Genomic DNA, 24,730 nt, shown 5'->3' on the forward strand with positions numbered 1-24,730 from the left:
CTGCTGTCCAGGCTCCCGGTACCAATGTTCTTTCCTAGACACAGATCTCACTGACACTTATAGTCTCTCAGTCCCCCCTCAGCAGCCCTTCTCATGCAGACGGGCTGCTAGGATACCAGCATCTCACTGAGATCCCGGACACAGAGCTCACTGACCCTTAAAGTCTTTCAGTCACCCCTCAGGAGCCCTTCCAAATCCATTAGTCTAACATGATATTAGTATGTCACTGACTGATGTCACTGACACTTGCAGCACTCAATTGCCCTTCTCATCCTGTCAATCTACCATAATGCCAATATCTCAGTGACCTGTCAGACACAGAGCTCACTGGTGCTAGTAGCCCCCCATTCACTCTTGGAGCCCCTCTCGTCCCCTCAACCTACATATCAGCATCTCACTGAACCTCGAGACACATCACTCATTGAGCAGAAAAGCGCTTCACTACGGTCACTGCACAAAGCAGAATTGAAGAACTTCTAGCCCAGGGGGTTACTGTCCTAGTGCCGTAGGAAGAGTGGGAGAAAGGCTGTTGCTCACTTATTCTCTTGGTTCAAAAGCTCCTAGGAGAATATCATCTGGTTGTGGATCTCAAGGGAGTAAACCAAGTCAGATATCATCAATAATATAAAATGGTGATTTTACAATACATTCTTCCCCTCACCTGCCCTGGGATGTTTCTGGTTTCTATAAACCCGATGGATTTCTACCTTCATTTATCTACACACCAGTCCTCTCAGAAGATGTTGTGATTCTTTGCACTGGGGCACCAGTTCCATTTCTGTGTTCTTCCTTTTGCCCTCTCGTTGCCTCCTCGAGCCTTCACAGAGACCGTGGCTCCTTTGGGTGGTGCCTGCATGCATTGTGTTGTTGGCACCTCTCTATCTTGATGACCGGCTCTTTGTGGTTCTTCTTCTTCAAAGGATCTGCGAGCTCTCAAGATGGTGCCAGTGTCTGGAGTCTCATGGGTTTCTCCTCAATGCAAGAAAGTCTTCTCTAACACCCACCCAAGAACTGCAGTTCACTGGGGCTGATTCAACTCCGAGCTGGGGAGAGTTTTCTTGATTCCAACTCTCCAGAAGAAACTCAGGCTGCAGCACAAGCAGTCTCCAGGAGGCCCCGGGTCAAGAGTAGTTGAGGGTATAAGGAGACATGGCGTCTTCCCTGTGCTTGGTACATTGGTCTCACCTACGCTTGTTCCATCTGGTGTACTATCTTCAGGGGAGATGGAGTCCGATGTCACAATTGCGACTGTCTGTGACAGTTTCTCCAGCGATTTTTCAGAAGTTACAGTGGTGGCTAATCCCTTCCAATCTGGCAGTCAGAGGTCCTCTATCCCCACTACCTGTGACCATCACTACAGATTCGAGCAGTCTGGGCTGGGGGCTCTACCATGGGGAATATAACGTGCCAGGGACTTTGGACAGCACTGAAGGCGAAGAACTCTTTGAACTGGAGGGAGCTGGGGGCAATGCACAGAGCTCTTTCTCCTTTGTTCCTCTGAATGTCGAGCGGTCTAGATAAGAAAAGATAACCCTGTCACGAGGTCTTATATCAGTTACCTTGGGGATACCCGGGCTACTTTGTTGGCTGCCCTGGCAGAGCAGATCAGGTTAAGGCAGAGGCGAGCCTTCTCTCCCTGATATGAATTTATCTTCCAGGAAGGGAGAATGTGCATGCCGATCCCTTGAGCCAGAATGGTTTCTCTTCTCCATCCCAGGCCCCATCACCTCACATATTCAGGAGATAGCAGTTTGCTTCAGATCCCCATGGCAGGACGTGTTTGTCTCTCTGCAGGATGCACCTCTTCCTCTGTTTTGTTCCCTTCTTCCATGACAGAAGGCCTGGGGGTGGACGTACAGAGTTTCAAATGGCTCAGGGCTCTCCTCTATGCCTTCCCTCCCTTTCCGCTCATCAGTAAATCTCTATCAAAGGTCTAAGAGGAGAGGGTGGAGGACCTTCTGGTGGATCCATACTACAAAACACAACCTTGGTTCCTGTTGAAACAAATGGTTCAGACCTCTTAGAGTGTTCTTATTGTCTCATCTTCTCTGACGTAATCGGAATTGCCAGATTCCTCCCTTCGCCGCCTTTCTCTGGGGGTTTAGAAATGGAAAGGCAGAGACTGGACTTTGTTCTTCAGACATTGCAGCCTCAGTTCAGAATTCTAGGACTGAAGTACGCTCTGGGTCTGTGAGAGACTTTGGTCTAATTGTACGAAGTGAAGTGCTGCGGATGGGTCTATGAGTGGCGTAAGGTACTGGAAATTCACAGACATGATTTTATGTTAGGCTTAGCTGTGTCCACTCTGAGGAGTCAGTGGGCAGCAATCAAGGCTATTAAAGCCCTTCTTTGGCACTTTTTGACCCTTTAACTAGCTGATTTTTAAAACGTTTTCATCTCAGAAGGCCTGTGGTTCATTCCCATGTTCCTTCATGGTATCTGCCAGTGGTGCTCCCTGCTTTACAAGAATCTTCTTTTGAGCCCCTTCCCTCAGTATCCCTTCGAAATTTGACTTTTAAAGTTTTCTTTCAGGTCGCCAATACTGCAGCCATAGATTGGGGGTTATTGGGGCTCTTCCTTGCCAAGGCCCTTATTTACGTTTCTTTGTTGATAATATTGTGATGAGACCTAACTTTACCTTTCTCCCTAAGGTTTCTGTCTCTTTTTGTCTGTCTCAGGACTTGGTTCTCCCTTCTTTCTCTCCTTTACCAATCTCAGAGAAAGAGATTTCTTTGAATTATTTGGACCTGGTTAGGACCCTAAGATCAATTTGCAAAGAACGGCCTCATTTCAGAGAGTGGATTCTTTGGTTCTCACTTATGGGATGAGGTCTAAGGGTCATAAGCGCACTGTTTCCAGGCTTAGCAGGTGGATTAAAACAGTGATTGCCTTGGCTTACCAAAGGGTGGGTCTCTCCCTTCCTTCTCAGGTTCAGGGAGGTTCCACTGGGAAGGTCTCTTCCTCATGGGCAGCTTTTCAGGGTCTACACAGATATTTGCACAGCAGCCACTTGATCTGACTGTCATACTTTGATTTCCCATTACAAATTTCGATTGGGTGACGTTTATTCCTCTTCTTTCAGTTCATCTGTGCTTTCCTCAGTGCATGCTTATTTGTGTGTTTCTGATATTGTTTTTTTTAATAAGCACAGTGGGCCTGATTCACAAAGGTAAACCTTTACCCACATACAAATATAGGTATTTTTATGTGCATAGAGTCCACACTACTAAGATACTACTTGTAAATCCCTTTGTGAAGAGCAAACAATCATAAACTTACATGAAAGTGGAAGTTTATCTTTGTGAATCAGGCACCGAGTGTTGCATTGTTTCTGTCTTTTCCAATTTTTCCATTAGGGCTTGGGTGTGCGATCATGACGCAAGGACTGTGGCGAGGAAGACAGACAAGGTAGGTAGTGACTCAGTTATTTACGGGTAAGATTTATTACTCCGAGTCAGTCTTCTTTGCCGCAGTCCTTCATTAGCTTCCTCCATCCCTGAGAGTGTGGGGGGGGGAGGGGAGGGGCAGGTGGTAGTATTTACGCTCGGGTAATGCAGGAAGTGTAGTGCCTTGGCTGTGCCAGTGTGTTCCCCGATTCACAGGACTTCCTGTTGGGGCAATTTTAGTGTGGGCATTATAGTAATTGTTTCTTGTATTTTTACGGGTGAATGCTGGGCACGAGTCATGAGTCAGCAAGGAATGTGGTGAAGACTATGACTCGGAGTAATGAAGATTACCAGTAAGGAACAGAAACACTACACCTCTTGTTACCATCAATCTGTCCTCTTTCCATAGACTTTACATCACCTCCTCATTCATTCCTTGTACCATTCCTTACTAGTTGCTATGATGGTGAGAGAAACTCATTGAGGTCACTCCAACCAAGCACCTCTTTCTCAAACTTTTTTTTAAAAATAACTTCCTCCCGCTTTAAAAGGAGGACGGACTAACCACTCATCCCGGTTTAACAAGCCTCTATAAAGACTCCAAAATAAACAATCATTGGAAATGCAATAGGTCTCACATTTTCTGAGTTAGAGCTATTGGCATTGTAAATGGCAATGTCTTTTACTATGTGTTAAGAAGTCTATATATGTGGTGTGTAGTGGAATTAAGTGGGTTGAATTGGATTAGTCAGTTGTGGAATTGTGTGGCGTGGAATTGTGTGGTGTGCTGTGGAGTGGATTTGTGTTGTGTAATTATGTGGCATGGTGTGCAGTAGAATAATGTGACTATAGTTTGGAGTAGAGGTGGAGCAGCCCACATCAGCTGTGGGGCATCCATTTTCCATACTCAGAGAGTAATATAGGTATAAATTGAGAAACAATTTCTGGCCAAGATTAGTGCACAGATGTAAATATCATTGAGGTAAAAAAATCTGTCCATCCAGTCGATAAGAGAGATGAGCACCAGCAGACCCAATCAATTTGACCTGCAGTCCTGAGACAATAATACCATTGCCCGAGAGGCGGAGACCGCGGGCTATTGCCATGTAGCAACCAGAGACACCTAACATTTAGGGCCTTTAATACAAGTCTATATAAACTCTCCCAAATAAAACAAGCATTGGCATAGCCAATAGATCTCGCCTCTGGGACCTTAAAGGTGTTTTGCCAGAGGTGTTTGGAAAGAGATGCAATTTAACATAAAGGGATCCCACACCTCATTGATACATTCAGTACCTGCAGTTTAATCAAATGAGAAGAGGGAATGTGGGAACCTCTTATAATATCTCAATTACTGGAGAAGGCACGCTTTACTGCAGCTTGGGCGTGCTTTCACCTTATAAATATTTAACACACGATCCGAGGCAGTTGAATGCTAGAAGCGAGAAGTGAGGGAGAGAGAAAGAGACGGAAAGAGGAAGAGACTGAGAGAGGAAGAGACTGAGAGAGGGAGGGAGGGAGAGAGGAAGGGACAGAGAGAGGTAGGGACGGAGGGAGAGAGGTAGGGACAGAGAGAGGTAGGGACGGAGGGAGGGAGAGAGGAAGGGACAGAGAGAGGTAGGGACGGAGGGAGGGAGGGAGAGAGGAAGGGACAGAGAGAGGTAGGGACCGAGAGAGGGAGGGAGAGAGGAAGGGACAGAGAGAGGTAGGGACGGAGGAAGGGAGGGAAAGGGGAAGGGACAGAGAGAGGTAGGGACGGAGGGGGGGAGAGAGGAAGGGACAGAGAGGTAGGGACGGAGGGAGAGAGGAAGGGACAGAGAGAGGTAGGGATGGAGGGAGGGAGGGAGAGAGGAAGGGAAGGAGAGAGTGAGAGGAAGGGATGGAGAGAGGGAGGGAGAGGGAAGAAGAGCAGGATGGAGATAGGGAGAGAGGAAGGGATGGAGAGAGTGAGAGGGAGGGATGGAGAGAGGGAAGAAGAGTGGGAGGGAGAGAGGAAGGCATGGAGGGAGGGATAGATGGAGGGAGAGAGGAAGGGATAGAGGGAGAAAGGAAGGGATGGAGGGAGTAGGAGACGTAGGGAAGGAGAGAGGGAGGGAAGGGGAAAGGAGTGAGAGAGGAAGGGACGGAGAGAGGGAGAGGGGAAGGGCCGGACGGAGACTGAGTGAAAAAAAGAAATAATGAGAAATAGCAATGAAGAGAGGGGTGAGAACGAGAAAGTAGACAAGAGTTAAAGAGAGAATAGAGAAAGCTGAAGAGATGAGAAGAAGAGAGACACACATGAAGCACATGAGCAAGACTATGTGAAAGAGTGACCGAAAGAGATTGAGTATGAGAGAGAGAGCGGGAAACAGGGTGAATAAGAGAGATGAACAGCTAGAGAGGGAGAGAGAGAGAGAGAGAGAGAGAGAGAGAGAGAGAGGGGCAGAGACTGTGAGAGAGGCAGGTAGGTGTCACCGGCAGCAGAGCTGTTGATGGAGCAAGGTGGAAAAGCGAAATTTTGCGTACCCCTTGCGAAGTCACACTTCAATACCTATAATTTGTACTAATGGAATGTTATGCGTGAGGCCTAAAATAAAACGGAGTCACTCGATTATTGTGGCCACAAAAGAAATACGCATGCGCAAGTTCTGAATGCGAGCTGTTTGTGCCTGGAGTGACTACGGTTCAAGGACATGATGGCCTGGAAGTGTAGATGGCTGCCAAAATGATGAGCACAATGGTACAGAACGTGGGAATACATGCTAAAGTTGGCAGTGGAGAACAGGACTAGGCCGGACTTGGGCTAAACAAAGGACCCATTAGAAAATTGCGGACGGAAGAAAAATGTAATTTGTGATGATGAAATGATGCTCATCCACCCCAAAATTGTCCAATCAGAACTCAAATTTAGGTTGAAAGTTACACTTTTAGATAGATAGAGCTAGTGAAAAAGGTATAATAAGTGCTGTTTTGACTGAAGAAAAAACTTCTCTTCTATTTCTACCGGGGATGCTGCTGGAATGCTGATTTTCCTGATATGTAAGACTGCATACATTTTATTTCCTTTCACAGGGAGATGCACTTTAATTGAGAGTTTAGTTAGGGATGTTAGGAGAATAGATGATTAATTGGGAACTATCTGTCTTTTACTAATACTTGCTTTATAAAATAACTGAAGATGTCTAATTTCGAGTTTTGTTAAATAAATGAACCCAGCTGTCTTAAATTTAAAACTCTTATTCTTTAAATGTCGTCTTTTGAAATAAAGAAATAAATAAAGTGAATAATTTTAGACATGCTGAATTTGCTCTTAATAAAAATTAGATAAATGGAGAATTAAGCTGGTCTTGAGTTTTCCAACGCCTAATTTTTTACTAGCAGATCCATTGATCTCAATAGTGGTGTCTAAATAAAATGTCGCATTTTATGAAAACCATGGTAAACGCATCTAAACTGCAGGTGTAAATAGTATAAATATTGAATTTAGTTTTAGATACTCCACTATGATACAGCAGCTTTTCCTTTGAATTTCACCGATCCATGAAGTAAAGTGTAAGTGTTTATGAGTGATTTGCAGGGTTTATGGGCCCCACTGATGAGAATATGCTAGAAGTTATACTTCAGGGAAAGGTGACATGGATTTAAAATTATTTCCGGAGAAGCGCTGCATCAGTAATTAGCTTGGTAGCAGAGCATTGGTTGCTATAGAATTAGCTAGGATTATGTATAAAATGTTATATAAGAGTTTTGATGTACAGAATTATGACTAACATCTGTTAAGTTCGTATTGCGTTATATGTAGTCCTGAAAAGGCTTCAGAGTATTGCGTGAAGCTGGTGCCTCTGTCTGCAGGCAGAGGAAGTGTGGCAATGAAGTCGCACATTGCATAGTCTGTTTCAAAGAAGTAGTATCGTCGTATACTGCGGTGGTATCGTCGTATATCACTGTTTAGGGACACTACGTGTGAAAGGATAAATGCATAGCGAGGACAGTCTATAAAATCTTGGCTTTCAAGTATAGGGATCATCACGTATCCTGATTTAAAACATATCGCTGAGAGAGTAATAGAGCTTAACCCGAGCTTGTGAGAAGGGTAAAGGCAGAGGCAAGCGCTGCTTTATCGGCGAGTGTAAAATTCTGTGGTAGAGTAGAGGTAAGCGCTGTCTACCAGAAGTACAGAATACTTGCATGATTGAGAAAACTATTACTTTTGTTTAGCGAAACAGACAAATGGAGTTGTTTTATGCAAGTTACTAACCGATTCAGTCAAATATCTTGTAAATACGGCTTCTCGAAAAATCCTGTAAAGGAGGGGTCAGTCGGCGCTGCAGAAGCCGGAGCGCTGGTGACGTCAAAAGTGCCGCGCTGGGGTTGGTACTCGTGACCAAGACACAGTAGGAGCTGATCGATTCATCACGAAAGGCAGCGATACTATTGGTTAAGCCTGTGGTTCCCAAACTGTGCGCCGCGGCGCCCTGGTGCGCCGTTATCAGTAGCCAGGGGCGCCGCGCACGATATGGGAACGATAGCGTCTGGTCGTGTGTAGGCAATAAATATTTTGCATCTATTTGAGGCCCTACCCAGGGCCTGAATGCAGGATGAACGTATTTCAGCATGTCACGTCACCTGGTCTCTTTGGTCAGACAGAGGAAGGCTATCGTAGAGGAATGAACACACATATTAAACTTTTGTTTCCCTCTGTCTTGACCGCACATACCTGTTTGTGATTTCTGAAGAGGGTCCCACGAGGCACAGCAATAACAGGGCGGGCGAGCTGCGTCTGCCAGTAATGGCGCAGAGGCTACATCTGCGAAAACAGGTGCAGCGATGTCAGTTTGAAAGGCACTTGCAAAACACTAATTCTCGAAGGCCAGATATTATATTTTCACAGTAGTCTTTATATCCCGAAGTGCCCATGAGAATTTATTGACCTGTAACTTTTGTTGCTAGAAACATCATTTACACGATGTTTTCGGAGGCAAAACATGGCACGTCACCTAATATTTTTTCAGATGTGAAAAATTGGTATACATTCTTTCAGAGATCATGTGATCTCAGGCCTGGTGTCCTGCGAACAGGGGGCGGCGGGGGGCAAGAGGTCTCTTCCAGGGCTGCAGCCTGAAGACATGTTGGAGGGGCAGGGGGGGCAAGTGCCGCCTGCCGGGTGGAGGGAGAGGGGACGAGCAGCGGGACACGGGCTTGCAGTCTGCTTTGATTTTCATCCGTGACTATTAATATGAACTTCAGGGTGCCAGACAGCTCTCATCCCATTCACAAAGGCTACCGCTCCAAATTACAATTATTTAAAAAGTAAATTAATTCCGTTTTCAGCAGGGAGGTACAGCTTTTTGCACGAATTGGATTGACCTTTGAACAGTCTTCCTGGGATGAGGTTCAAACCTTGGTCCCCACTGGGCCTTGTGTCACTACTGCTAGCTGCAGAACCCATGTGCCGTCATCAAACCTTTCCTTCCCAGCACTGCAATGCACAAGCAGTGCATCCAGAAACAGCACACAACGCATTGGTAACATTCACGGCAGTATTCAAAAGAAGAACAACTGTTTCTTGTCATAAAAATGGAGCAAGGGGTGCTGGTAGCTTCATTTTGCGATCTACCATAAATACTGCAGTCTTTGTCTGCCTTGCTCGATAGAGATAAATGCTAGAACTACAGTTGGAAAGCTCTCGTTCCTCCCAGAGCCTGTCAGATAAAGATGGTCCTTTCCTTGTTATTTTCCAGTTGCAAGACGCATCCTCCCCGGGAGTTCCACTACTCTTCTCTGACAGTTTTATGACCATGATGATTGCTTACAAATGCCCTTTCATTAATTCATAGAGAGTATCTCTCCATGCACACCTGCAGTATTTCTTATTTTTGAGATTTGTGCTGCAGCTCCCGCTCCTCTTCTTGCAACATCTATTGCTAACACCCCATGTGTAGTTCTTGGCACAACACACCCAGCTGCAGTTCTGCCTCTCGCTGCATCTACTACTGCTCCTTCTTCAATCTACTGCATCTTCTGCTTCAGTTCCTGTTACACTCATTGCTGAAACCCTACTATAGTTTGTTTTAGTTGAGTTCCTCCAGCTGCATGGTCGATTGCTGCATTCCTGCTGCATCTCTTGCTTCAGATCGTCTGCTAGCATTTCTGTAATTCTTGACTCAGCTTCTCCAGCTGCAGTCAATAACTTGCCTTCTATTGGATTTAAAGCTGTACCGTTGGTTTGTTTGCTCAAGCCCTCTTCCAGCAATTCCTGGCCCTACTGTCTGTTCATCTTGCTTGTGGGACCACTCCTGCTGCACACCTTCTTTATTTCTTTTATTCCTCCCTCCATACCCCCACATCTGTAGCATCCACCGATGCCCCTCGGCTATTGCATTTATTTGTTACAACTAACAGGCAGACTCGGCCTCATGTATGAAAGTTTGAAAATGATTAGACCAGTGGGCTCTGCCATCCCAATTAATTTAGGAAGCGAACAGGAAATATTCCCGAGGTCGTGCATACATCCACCCCCCCCCACCCCACCCGTTCATCTGTAAAAAAAAAATGGTGGGGAGCCATGGCCAACTGCCAACTAGGTTAAGGGAGCCACGGGTTAAAAAAGTTTGGGAACCACTGGGTTAAGCAATAGAAAGACGTATCTTGTTCTAATTGGTGCGTTCGTGTAAACCGCGCTGTGATAGGTTGGTGATATGGAACAGCAACAGGGAAGTGCGCGATCTTTTGAAAGACAGGGAATTAGCCGAAAAATTGATTACTATTACGAAGAAGAAAGAAAGAAACCTTCATGGTTGAAGAAATTGAAAAGTGTGTTTGTAAAGGATAAGGAAATTATCACAAGAGAGGGAAAATAACTTCCTCCGGCAAAAATGCCTGCTTCCTATATGTGGTCAAAATATGGTTACCATACGTGTGTTTGGTTAGAGAATTTGGTAAGATATACCAGAAATTATGGTGCATTAGCTTTCCTGGAAGGAGGATCTCTTGATGTGGCAGTTTTGAGAAATTTGAGAGAAAAGAAGATGAATCTTGACCCAACACCTAGACCGACTCAGTTTGAAGCTCTAGCTGAATGGGAGGATGAGATGCATGAGTTGGAAAGTGAAAGGTTGCAAGGACATATCAGACCCAGAGGTAGATTTAGAAATCTATGGGGAGAGACACATGAGAGTAGAATGCGTAGATGGAGAAATGCCAACATGTGTGATGGCATGTATCCAGTCAGATTAGTGGATGAATATGAAGGACGGAAATGCACAGAGAAGAGAAAGAATTTAGAAACAGGGAATCAAAGCTATGGTGAAAGTGAATCAGAGGATGCTGTACTAGAGGAAATATTAGAAGACCACCAACCATGTTCTTTATGGACTACACCTAATGCTCCAACAATAGATGAGAGGATGAATAAAACCCCAAAACAATTTTCTAATTTTAGAGATGTACCTGAAAGAGTGGAAGTAAGATATAATCCAAGCACTTCAATAACAGAACCAAGACTTAATGGTACCCCTAAGCAAAGTAATGAACGAGAAAATTTAAATAGAATAGAAAGGCGAGTTGAACAACAAGTCACTACTGCTGAATATATAAGATCTACAAATCCATTGACAGAACAGATACAGGAACGTATGAAAAACATGGAAGCAGTAACATTTCAATCTTTATTTCGATCGATTTAGATCATAAAAGAAATACAAACAATTTCCAATATAAAATCCAGTAAGATTGGTTAAAAAGCATTACAATGAGTCTGTTAAAATCATTTGGTATATATTACAAATACAAATCATGAATACAGTTCTTTTATCCCAGATCTACCTCATATTTCAAAAAGCGGGAGCAGATGTGCCACATCGCAGTTAAAAATGTTGCTACTGCAAACACTATCGGAGTTGAAAGATCCGTCTTTAAGATTCTATAAGCAGGGAGATATTGGGTGAAGCCTAAGTTTTTAAGAAGGGGGGCAAGCCAGTATTTCCTAGATCTTTGGTATGCTTTGCAAAAAAATATAATGTGCAATTCGTCTTCCCGGTGGTGTGAGCATGACGGGCACTGTTCTCTAGATAGTGACTGGCCCAGGAATTTGTGAATGCCCTAATTGGAAGTGTGCCATAGCGCCATTGCATAAATAGTTTTCTGGTAAGGACAGGAGAAATACCGTCTAGCACACACTCAAGATGGTACAAATCTTTAGATTTAATAAACAGGTCTGTCAAGGACCCATCCCTTGTATTCCCCTTTGTGGCCGATAGCTTCTGCTCATAGAGAAAATAGATTTAACGCAGACACCTGTAGGACCATCAGAGCATGAATTAAGTAATACGATTAAAACTTTGACATTAAAAAAGCATGAACCTAAAGTATTGGATGTAGCAACATTAAAAGTGGATATGGAAGAGTTAATTATTGGAACAATTGGGACAGAAAGATTAAAAACATACCAAGATGAACTTATGTTCATGTGTAAAAGTATAACATGGAAAGCGAAGTCAGTACATGATCAGTTGGAAAATTTGGCAAATGAATTCGAAATAGAATTTGCAAAGAACAAATCATTGCAGAAATCCTATAGAGTAGACTTTTCAGAAAAAGATATTGAAAACATGAACACTGCAGGAAGGTTAACCCAAATAAAAGAATTAATTGTTTTATTACGAAAATGGGGAGATGTGAATAAATGGAGAGTGAAATGGGACAAGAAGAAAGAGGAGACTAGTGATAAAGTGTCACAAATGGAAAATGAAAATAGTGATGCAAGTCAAGGAAAACCGAAAGGAAATTTCCCCAAAACGAAATTAGTAGGAAATATAGGAGAGCTCAAGAATAAGTTTCCTTGTCATAATTGCGGCAGGATACGGCATTGGAAGAAAGAGTGTAAGTATCCACCAAGAGTTAATCCAGAAAATGCATCATTGAATCCGCAGGTGCAGAATGAGGTAATTCAACAGCAACCGCAACAGCAGCAAATAGTTAATCAGCAAAGTCAGGTGCCACAACCGCCACTTCCACACAGTGTAAATCAACAGTGCAGCGACAGGATTCAGCGGAGTCGAACAGGTAAATAGATCACCTAGAGTGAATGTGAGTCCTCAGTATTGGTTGCAAGAAGAAGGTGGGAGTGAGTCGGATGACAATTTCTGACGGTACCTGAGAGAGGGAGAAGAGTGTGTGCTTTGAGCCACTCTTGAGGTAGATCAGTCTGGTCCATTTGTAAGTGGAAAGGTGAATGATGTAGAGATAACTTTCCTGGTGGACACTGGTGCTACCCGTTCTATTGTTAGATCAGGGGAAGTCCAAAATCTTCCTCTCTCAGGAGACTCCATCCAAGTTGTAGGTGTTGCCAATAGACCGATTAAAACTTCCTTCACACAACCAGTTGAAGTAGAAATTGGAAATTTCAAAGACATGCATCGATTTGTGGTGTGTGATAGAAGCCCCGTAAATTTGTTAGGACGAGATATTTTGTGCAAGATGAACTGTGCCATATACTGTTCACCAGATGGAATAGAATTGCAAACCCCAGATGAAGATAGTCTGTACAAAATGACCATGCTTATGATTGAGGCAGAACAAAACAAATTGTTTCCTGTTTTTGATCGAGAAAAGATACCGGATGAATTGAAAAAGGTAGTAACAGAAAAGGTGTGGGATTTCACAGGTGAAGATATTGGACTAATGAAAGATGTAGATCCTGTAAAAATCTCTATAAAAGAAGGTGCAAGTTACCCGAATATTCCTCAGTACAAAATGACTGCAGAAATAATTGAAGGAATAACCCCAGTGATAAACAAAATGATTGAACAAGGCATACTGAGAGAGATAGAGAGTAGTCCTTGTAATTCACCGATAATGAGACTGAAAAAGCCAAATGAAACCTTTAGAATAGTACAGGATTTGAGGAAGGGTAATAAAATAGTTGTCCCATGTAGTCCGATTGTACCAAATCCAGCAGTGATTTTATATCAAATTCCTCATGATACGGAATGGTATACTGTGATTGATCTGTGTAATGCGTTCTTTACAGTTCCATTGCACCCAGAAAGCCAGCCAATTTCTGCGTTCAGATTTGGAGACCGTATCTTGGCATGGTGCTGAATTCCTCAGGGGTATACTGAAAGTCCATCTATCTTTGATCAATTGCTAAAGAATTTATTAGAGAGTTTGAACATGCCTGGAGAGTCTGTATTGGTTCAATATATCGATGATCTCCTTGTGACATCGAAGACAAAAGATGCATGTGTAACAGATACCATTGCATTGTTGAATCATTTGGCTGAAGAGGGACATAAAGTGTCTCCGTCAAAATTACAATTTTGTCAAAAGGAAGTGCAGTATTTAGGTCATAAAACTGTCAAAGGAATTAGACAAGTCACTACAGGAAGAATCAAAATGATACAGGGAATGCAGCCACCAAAAACTAAAAGACAAGTGAGAATGTTCCTTGGAATGGTGGGTTATTGTAGACAATGGATTAGTGGATTTTTATTGATTGCAAAGCCACTGCAAAGATTAACAAGGGCAGATATCAGAGACCCTGTAGTTCTGACTAAAACTGAAATGGAAGCATTTGAACAACTGAAAACGAGTTTATGTGACGTACCGGCTTTAGGGATGCCGGACTATGAAAAGGAATTTGAACTATATTGCAGTGAACGAGAAGGATGTGCATTGTCAGTATTACTTCAGAGACATGGAAAACCGAGAAAACCTATTGCGTATTTCTCAGCTGTTTTGGACCCTGTTGCAAAAGCATTGCCAGGCTGTCTGAAAGCAGTAGCAGCCACAAGCGTTAGTCTGGAACAGAGTGAAGGAATAGTGATGGGATTTCCTGTAAGAGTGTATGTACCTCACTCTGTGGAGATTCGCCTCACTAGAACAAAAACACAGTATTTGACCAACAATAGAATGACCAAATATGAGAAGGTAATTCTGGGAGCAGAAAATGTGACAATTTCTAGATGTGTAAATGTGAATCCTTCCACATTGCCTGACACAATGGAAACAGAAGTAAGAAATGAAGTTGATCACAAATGCTTAGATGTTCTTGAATACTGTGCCAAACCAAGAGCAGACAACAGAGATGAGCCATTGCCTGAATCAGATTATGTGATGTTTGTAGATGGTTCGTGTCTGAGAACAGATGAGGGTGTTTTGAGCGCAGCATATGCAGTCTGTACTGTGGCAGATGTACTGGAAGCTTCTTGTTTAAAAGGAATTCGTTGTGCTCAGATGGCAGAGTTGATTGCCCTGATTCGATCATGTGAGTTGGGAAAAGAAATCAAAGTGACTATAGTGACTGACAGTCAGTATGGCTTCGGAGTTGTCCATGACTACGGACAACTGTGGTCACAAAGAGGTTATTTGACTTCTGCAGGATCACCCATACGTAATGCAAAATGTGTGCAAATGTTGCTTGATGCCATCCAACTGCCAGACAAATTGGCCGTGGTAAAATGTCCAGCACACAAAAAGGGAGATGATTATATCACCCGAGGTAACAGGTATGTAGACTCAATTGCTAAATACTGTGCCAAAAATCTTGCATCCATCAATAAGGAAAGGGAAAAAGAGCAGGTTTCATGTCCTTTAATGCTAACAACTGTAGTTGAAACTTGGCAGGTAGTGAGGCAAATGCAGGAAGAAGCTGATGAGGAAGAGAAAAATGTCTGGTTAAAAGCATGATGTAGACAGATAGAGGAAGATGAAATATGGGTTTACAAAGATGAAAGACCAGTAATGCCTGATAGCATGATTTCAAATATGGCCCGAATGTACCATGGTCAAGCTCATATTGGGAGAGATGCCATGCTTCGCTTATTCAGACAGACGTGGTACAATCCCAAGTTCAGGATGATAGCTTAGAGCTTATTTCAGAGATGCCTAGTTTGCCAGCAGTTTAATCCAAACAGAAGAACTATTGTGAGTTTGGGAACCATAGGACGGGAGGGAGGTCCATTCACATGAATGCAATTGGATTTCATTGAGCTTCCGCCATGTAACAGACTCAGATATGTTTCGGTGATCATCTGTTTCTTCTCCTGATGGGTAGAAGCTTTCCCCACAAGAAGGAATGATGGGCTAACTGTTGCAAAACTACTTTTAAGGGAAATACCTAGATTCGGTTTTCCAGTGACAATTGAAACTGATCGTGGCCCACATTTCCAAAATGAACTCATACAAATGGTATGTGAAGCACTGGACATTCGTCAGAGATTGCATTGTGCTTACCGACCTGAGGCTTCAGGAGTGGTAGAGCAAGTTAATGGAACAATTAAAAGCAAAAATGTGCTTAGCGACAGGACTAAAGTGGCCTGATGCCTTGCCACTTGTTTTGATGACCTTAAGAAGCTAACCTGACAGAAAAACTGGATTGAGTCCACGTGAGATCTTAATGGGAAGGGTGATGAGAATAGCAAATTTGCCAGTAGATAAATTGTTGACAATTAATGATGACATCATACTGGATTACTGCAAAAACCTGTCTGACGTGGTAACTTCTGTGTTCCATCAGGTGGGAACTGACTCAAACACCAAAGAGAAAAGTCCAGCACATGATCTAGTCCCTGGAGACTGGGTGAGAATAAAGGTACACCGCAGCAGAAACTGTTTGGTGCCTCGTTGGCAGAGACCAAGGCAAGCTGTTTTGGTTAGCACTACTTCAGTCAAATGTACTGGAGTAAAGAGATGGGTACACGCAAGCCACACTATCCTTGTGCCTGAGCCGGAAAACTTAAACGAAGAAGGTGAAAGCACAACAGATTCGGATTCTGAAGGTGAACCAGAGAGAAGTTCAGATACTGAAGATCGACAGGAACGACGATATCTGGAAGTATAAGATACAAGCTCTGCGCCTGAAGGAGAAAGTCCTTAAATAGCGAATTCTGACGATCAATCTGAAGATCGAGAATTGGTAAAGACTGACACCAGTAAGGGCACTGAGCAAAGTGAAGATAAAACTGGTGAAGAAGAAAATCCTGAAAGACAGACTGGAAGCTCTGAAAGCAGGAACGAAAATCCTGACACTGGAAAAGCGGAAACAGCTCATGAAGAAGATGAGATTCCAAGTACCACCTATGGAGATATTCATAACAGAGTGAAAGAACTGTCTAAAAAGAAAATTGACTCTGAAAAAGAGAAAGACACTGTGAAAATCATTATCAACGAAACTGTCGAAAACACTGAAAGTGAGACTGATGACAGTGCAGATGAAACTCCATTAAGGAAGAGTCCGAGGAAAAGGGCTTGGAGAGTGGAACATAACACCACGGAGCCTAAGACAAAAAGATTTTGTAAAGGAGATAATTGGCCTAAAGGAAATGGACTGAGATTTAAACTGGTTAACAAAGTAACAGGTCAACGAAATAACCAGTCAAAGAGAGGCATTGGGAAAGAAAATAGAAGTTGTGCAAAGGCCAAAAAGAGTTAGAAGACCAAATCAGAAGTATAAATCACCTGAGTGGACGTACATAGTATTACCTCCAATTGAAGAAGTAAACAGTAGCCAGGAAAATTTGAGTTGCCCACAGACACATGGAAAAAGTGAGCAAAGAACTGAACCACAAAGAATAATGGTAATTGATCAGAAGGACAAGGTGGAAAGTAAATCTGAAATTCAGAGGGGGAAAAAGGAAAGGGGCATTGTAAGTAGAAAGAAAAATGTGTAAGTGTCACAAGGTCAAAAAAAAAATTCTGTTAGAAAACAAAAATGTGTAAGTGACATTAGGTCGAAGAAAACTTGTTAGAAGGGGAGAGGCTTATAGGTGACGTAAGGTCAAAGAAAATCTGTTAGCAAAACTGGCTGTGTAAAAAAAAAAAGGCTACTTATGATCATAAAACGAAATGTTCTATTTTTAGAAAATGGTGCAGAATGTGCTTAATATGTACTGGATTATTAATATTGATATGGATAATTTTAGCTGTTATTATACCTTTTGGAGATAACTTAGTGAAATTGAAACATAATGGGAGTTCATGTGAACAAGATGTGGAACTAAAACCGAATAAGCAGCATGTATATAATGCACTGAATAAGAAAAAGCCTGCTACAGTTATGGGAGAATATTTCTCAGAAGTAGATGAGTTAAGTCATGATTATGCGTTTAAAAACAATTTAACATGTAAAATGAGATTAGAAGAAAAGACGTTCTTAGATATGGTTGAAGAAAGGCGAATTGCCTATAAATGTAAAGAAAAAGTGAAGCATGAAAAATCAAAATATTGGACATTTAATGATGAAAATATTGATGAGAGAAATGTGAATGTAGCGATAAACATAGACACTCCATTGTTAGGGAAATTCTGTATTAGGAGAGACAATACTATGTATGACAATTATTTTGTGGGAGCAAGTCAATGTAAAGATACTTATCGAATCCAAGGGGGATGGGGATTTAAAGGTGGAAATGATCCTGTTTTTCCTGGTGTTTATTTCATTTGTGGAAATAAGGCTTATTATAGACTGCCTGACCACTGGTATGGGACATGTTATGTGGGTTTGGTTTTTCCTAAAATTTTTCATGTAGATAGAGGAACTAATGGAATTCATGAGATAGGTAAACCATTAAGTCGTAGAAAAAGAGAGAGTGTCAAAGAAATAATAGGTGATGTTTTTGGAGCACTGATACCAGCGGTGGGAATATCTTTCAATGCAAATCGAATTTGGAGATTGTCAATGATAGTAGATCGTTTGTCAACAGACACAGCAGGTGGATTCCTAATGGTAAACACTGAAATGATTGCTATGAGAACTATGGTAATGCAAAATCGTCTTGCACTTGACATTATATATATATATATATGGAGTTTGTGGAATTTTGAAGGTACAGCATTGCTGTACATACATTCCAGATAAAAGTCAAAACATTGAAAAGTACATTACAAATATTACGGAACTGCATAGAGAAATTGAACCACTAGAGGTTGATGGTATTCTTGAACGACTTGGTAAAAGTTTTACAGCAATTAAGCATTGGTTTCAAGAAATAGGTAGTTCAATTATAGGTAAAACACTAATTCCAGTAACAGTAATAGTATTAGTCATTTTAATGATAAGGTTATGCTGCATATACAGAAAAAGAAGGAATGTTAGAAAGTCATTAAAGAAAATGATCCAAGAGAGACGAGAAAGAGAAAGAGAAAAAGGTGATATAGAAATGGAAGAGTTTCAAGAAAAGATTTTTAAAGAGAAAAGGATACTAAAGTATAGACATACTAATCTTAAGAATTTGAAACATGGGGGGCGTGGCCAGCAGCATGGCCGACTAGACGTTCCTTGCCGGAGCTCCGGCCGAGCTGCACAATTATCCGACAGTACCTATCCCCCATGGTCCCAAACAGACGCCAAAAGAAAGAAACGACATCCTAACACCTGGAGGAATGCCTCAGTGACAGTGTGGAGCTGTTTCAGCCGAGAATCGGACAAATACGACCCCAGAGGCTCCCCGGCGGCCATGATGACGACCGCGGCGCTCGGTGAAGCGCGGCGCTCCTAGTGCCCCACCTTCGGTCCTGCCACACAGTGCCCAGCTGACAGGGGCTCCGCGACCCCCCTGGCCGCCAAGAGTGACCTGGAAATCGCCGCTGGAGGGAAGAAGATACGCCAAGGCGGTCGCGGACGACCCGCTACCTACACCAAGATGGCGGCCGGCGGAGTGTAGGGCGGACAGTGCAGACGGGACCCCCCACTGCGGCCCTCCCCGGGTCGCGGAGGGTCTGAGAGACACCTACGGGGCGGAGCGGAGGTGAGCCTGGGGCAAAGGAGCCGGGAGCCGACCCCACAAGCGCCGGGGGGCAGACACTGACTCACTCGGCGCCCGCCTTTACCAACATGGCGGCCGAGCTGCTGAGACTCCCGGTCTGACAGGCACTAACGAGGGAGACGTGACTGAGGGCCGAGAACCACAAGGGGAGTGAAGGCCCGGATCCCCCTGTGAGGACGCAGTTTGCTGGGACCCATGTGTGAGAGCCGGACACACGAACCCCTACCTGCAGTAAAGAACGCCGATCAGCAGAGCACGGTGAGAGGCCGGGGGGAGCTCAGAGCTGAGGCGGGAGGAGTGCCAAGGAGACCACTGGCGCGACACTGCGGACAGGGGCACCCGGAGAGATTTTACTGCCACTCGCTGCATGTGGCTGGGCACATCGGCGCCACAGAGAACGGAGACCTGCGCAGGGAGCTCCCCGGCCTACGGACGATATCAGCATGGGGAAAGGTGACCAGGCGCACAGATCCACGAGGCGGGGCCCCATGGACGACTTCACGGCAACGCGGTCCGGGGCGGCACAGCAGTCTCAACAGCCCGACGCGCGCAACGGCACGGCTATGCTAATGGAGGCCATCCAAGCGTCCAGGACCGATATACAGGCATCCCGGACGGTCCTGGAGACGAAAATCGGAGAGGTAGGGTCCGAGGTGACGCTACTACGGCAGGACTTCCGCAATCTAACGGAAAGGGTAACGGTGACCGAATCTAGATGGACCGATAATGAGGAAGCGATCACAACGCTCAAGAAGGACATGGCGGAACTGCAGGCCTCTCACCGTCAACTGCTGTGGAAGGTGGATGATGCCGAAAATAGGTCAAGACGCAACAACCTTCGCTTTGTGGGCTTTAGAGAAGGGATTGAGGGAAGGAACATGTCCGCCTTCCTCCTCGCATGGCTGAAAAATACCTTCCCAACTGCACAATTCTCCCAGTGCTTCATCATCGAAAGGGCACACAGGGCGCTCCTAGCCAAACCTCCGGAAGGAGCACGACCGAGACCAGTCACAGCGCGCTTCTTGAACTATGCGGACAGAGACCTGATCCTGCGGGAAGCCAGGAAATTGGGGGAGATCCGCCTGGAGAATACCACCATCATGATCTTTCCAGATTACAGTCAGGAGGTCTCGAAGCAACGCCGCTCGTTTGACTCGGTGAACTCAAAGCTGAGGTCTTTGAACATTACTTACATGCTCCTCTTCCCCGCCAAACTCAGGGTAATTTATAAAGACAAATCCATCTTTTTTGCTCACCCGGAGGATGTGTGGCAATGGCTCGAAGAGCGACCCATTCTGAATAGTAGAGAGGCGGCAGGCCGAGCCGCGCTGGACAAGACAGTACGAGAGGGGCCGCTCTGGGAGATGCCGAAACCACAGCGAAGGGGTTCGCGGAGGACGCAGAAGAAAGCTCCAGCAACACCGTACAGGACACGAGACAAGGAGGGTGAGAGAGGAAACAGATCGGCGTCCCCGGGCAATGACTCGGTGGCGGGCTCGAGATTCAGCTGCCTGAGGAATGGAATCCGCTCAGAAGGTGATGAGGTGGAAGACTCGGAGGACCGCATGTCCGGAGGAGAGGAAGACGAAACAATGGACAACTCAGTACATCCGCTGGTCACAGTAATCCAGCAATTGGAACAGGATTCTTCAGGCCAAGGGATGAATATGGACACACAGGACTCACATTCGTGAACATGGCTGTATAGGGATCGGAGGAGATAGCGGCTCGGCGAAACGGAGCAAGCAAGTTGACACACACCCCCTATCGTTCTTTAAGTTCTTAGTGTTGGTTCTTGTTTAGCGTGGGGAGGGATGTGTGGGAGGGCGACAGGCCTTCTCCCTTCGATGGTTCAGGCCCAGGTTGGGATGCAACTGGAAGGGGAGGGAGGTGGGGAGGGGGGTGCGGAGGGAAGTTGGTTCTTGTATTGCCTCCTGTTGGGGTTTACAAAGGTTATGGGGGGGAGAGGGGAATCTGTTGAGGAACAGCAGAGACATGCCATCCCACAGCTGGTGACGTCCCTACTTCAAGGTCCCACCCGGGGAAGACTCAGAGCAACACAATGGCAAGTACATTAGACGCCCCACACATGGGTGACACAGGAGTCACGGTGCTAACATGGAATGTGAACGGCCTGGGGTCAAAAATCAAGAGAGGTTTAGTTAGTGAGTACCTCAAACGACTGACACCGGACATCGTCCTCCTCCAGGAAACACACCTTAGAGGGAATCAGTGCGCATTTATTGCGCGAGGACGATATACTGTCCTGGCACACGCAGGATACATGGCGGACTCCAGGGGGGTTGCGATCCTTATAAAAAAATCGACGCCGTTCACAATTACACACACTTGGTTAGACCCACAGGGCACATATGCGGGAGTCCAGGGGATGTGGAGAAGACGTAGGTTCACGATACTATCAGTGTACGCCCCACCCAAGTTACAGTCTTGCACACTGAAGGCAATTGCTACTATCCTCCTAGAGACAGCCGATACGACTCAAGTAGTGGGGGGGACTTTAATGATGTCATGTGCACCGCACAGGATAGGTCGGGGACTCCCCGCACAGTAGGGTCCACAACAGCCCTAGCCCGGCAAATGACTACCATCGGCCTCACTGATGTATGGAGATGGCTCCATCCAACACACGAAGCGTATTCCTTTTACTCGGGGGCACACAAAGTCTTCTCCAGGTTAGATTATATTTTTGTGTCCAGACAGGAAATCGCGGTCGGAGACCTAGCAGAATACAAGGCACGGGGGATCTCCGATCACTCCCCGCTATATGTACAGCTGGGACGAGGGAAAAGGGAGAGGCAGACGCAATGGCGACTAGCGGCATGGGACATCCAAACACCGGAAATACTTAAGGGTATGCGTGCGGACGTACGGGTCTACATGGCCGAAAACGAGGGATCGGTGGACTCCGGAATTACCCTCTGGGAGGCAATGAAACCAGTCCTGAGAGACCGCATTCAGAGTAGGCTGGGAGACGCTAGGCGGACTCGTCAGGGTCAGATAGCGAGTGAAGAGGTATCCATCTTAAATTTAGAAGCGGAGTATCACCAACAGAAGGGTGAGGTCCGCCTCAGGAAATTGATTGACGCACAGAGACAATACAGGGAATTAGTCACGGGTGAGGCGCGCACTCAGGCATTGGCAACATTGCACCGGTTATACGATGTAGGTGACAAGTCGGGCAAACTTTTAGCCTGGCTGAGTAGGAGGGAGAGAGCAGCGCGATGGGTGGATCAGATCACGTCAACAGGGAAAAGACGGGTAAACACAGATGGAGACATAGCAGAGGCCTTCGCGGCCTACTACGAGGACTTCTACAGGGCCAGGGACCTGGGCGACAGTGAGGACGCCCAACGCTACTTACGTGATATGGAGTTGCCGACATTGTCCGCGGAGGCTTATGCAGCCCTGGAGGCGGATTTGACGTTGGAGGAAATCTCTGAAGCTGTAACGGCGTTGAAACCGGGGAAGACTCCCGGGCCCAATGGCTTCCCGGCGGAATTTTTTAAACGAACGGCGGATCTGTTGCAGCGACACATGAAGACCCTATTCACAGACGCGTACCAAGCGGGGAGTCTCCCGACAGATTTAGCCTTGGCCACTATTATCCCAATCTACAAAGCGGGAAAACCCAGAGACGACTGCTCCTCCTACCGCCCAATCTCCCTCCTAAATACGGAGACGAAAATTCTGGCCACTGTCCTGGCTCGGCGGCTAAGGCAGGTGATTACGGAGTTAGTACATATGGACCAATCCGGCTTCCTTCCGGATAGGGCGACCAAATTAAATCTCCGTCGTACTCATAACTGGTTACAGGAGGTCCGCGAGAGAAGTGAACCCCACTGGTTTCTCTCCCTGGATGCGGAGAAGGCATTCGACGCAGTCCACTGGCCTTTCCTGATGGAGACCCTCCGACGATTTGGGATTGGACCCAAATACATGCAATGGGTTTGGCTCCTGTACTCCGACCCGAGAGCGAGAGTGCGGGTCAATTGAAGGTTGTCCCGTGAATTCCCCATTGGTAGAGGTACGCGCCAGGGCTGCCCATTGTCCCCCCTCCTGTTTACCCTTACGATTGAAATCTTAGCGGTGCGGATTAGGCAGAATCAGGATATCAGAGGCTTCAGGTGGGGTATCACAGACGAAACGCAGGAAAAGATATCTCTGTATGCCGATAACGTGCTATTGTTCGTGACGGATCCGGACAGGACAATCCCAGCACTATTCAGAGAGCTAGGCGAATTCCGGGCGAGGGCGGGACACAGGATCAATTGGCACAAATCGGTCCTTTACGACCCACAAGGCAAGGAGCCGAGTGAGTGCCTACCAGAGCTGCTTATCCACACTAAGGACGGCTTCCAATACCTTGGAGTATATATAACGCTAGACAAGGAACGCTCCTTCTCTGCGAATATAGCCCGAATAATGGTAGAAACAAAGACAGAGATGGACAGATGGAGACAGCTCCCACTCACCCTACTGGGTCGCGCCGCACTGTATAAAATGGTCCTACTGCCCAAGTTTCTCTATGCACTCCAGAACGAGTATTATCCCCTGCCGTCGGCGACTTTGAATAAAATACATGCGGACCTGCGCACCTTCCTGTGGCTGGGGAAACAGCCTCGTGTAGCCCTCTCCACACTGCAGCGACACCAATATAGCGGGGGAATCTCGCTTCCCAACCTGGAGGCATACTACTGGGCGGAACACCTCGTCCCAATTAACGAGTGGCTGCATGCGGCAGCCGATCACCCCACCTATGCACTGGAGAGATCTAAATGGTCACGCAAATCTATACTACACTACCTCTATGGGGAGACGGTAGGCCAGCAATTCCTTCCCGCCACTAGGATAACGTTAACGGCGTGGCGGAGCGACAAAAAGAATGGGTTGGGACAAGAGGATCACCCGACAGACACCACTGTGGTGCTGTAAGTGGCTAGGAGAGCTTAATAAGCTGAAAGGCTTTAGAAGATGGGATGACATAGGCATCTCCACTGTAGGAGACGTGATAGCAAGAGGGGAATTAAAAACCTTTCAGGCGCTCAGAGCAGAATTTGGCCTACACACCACCCAGTACTACAAATACTTACAACTGAAGCACGCGTGGAGAACACAAAACACTACACTTGCAGATATCCCAGAATATGCACCACTGGAGGGTAGATTGCTGCAGGAACAGATGCAGGGTGGGGCAATATCCCTAACGTACAAGACTCTGACCAACAATATGCTAGGTGACCTACAAGCCCTACGAGACAGATGGGAGGCGGGTGTGGGAGACATGGAGGATCTAGACTGGGAACTCGCCCTCATGCACCCCCGTGAGGTGGCAATTAAGTCACGACTCCGCCTCATACAATTCAAAATACTCCACAGATCCTACTTTGACAGGGTGAGACTCTTTAAAATGGGTAGGATAACAGACACAACATGCCTTAGATGTCGTCGACACACTGGTGATTTTTTCCATACAATATGGGGGTGTGAAATAATTCAAGAATACTGGGAGGATGTGTTCCTGGAACTGGAGAATGTACTGGAGGTGGACTTACCACGAGACCCTAGATTGGCATTGTTGGG

The 24,730-nt window shown here is 45.5% G+C and overlaps 1 protein-coding gene across 1 annotated transcript in view; it reads right to left on the reverse strand.

The window, feature by feature from the left end:
• Positions 1–24,730, reverse strand: part of LOC144828103 (NACHT, LRR and PYD domains-containing protein 3-like) — a 646,597-nt gene that overhangs the window by 541,676 nt on the left and 80,191 nt on the right. The window contains 1 exon segment of the mRNA XM_078686228.1: positions 228–264. Coding sequence (XP_078542354.1) covers positions 228–264 — 37 coding nt within the window.

This window comes from Lissotriton helveticus, chromosome 4_1 (genome assembly GCF_964261635.1).
Source record: "Lissotriton helveticus chromosome 4_1, aLisHel1.1, whole genome shotgun sequence".
Lineage (NCBI taxonomy): Eukaryota > Metazoa > Chordata > Amphibia > Caudata > Salamandridae > Lissotriton > Lissotriton helveticus.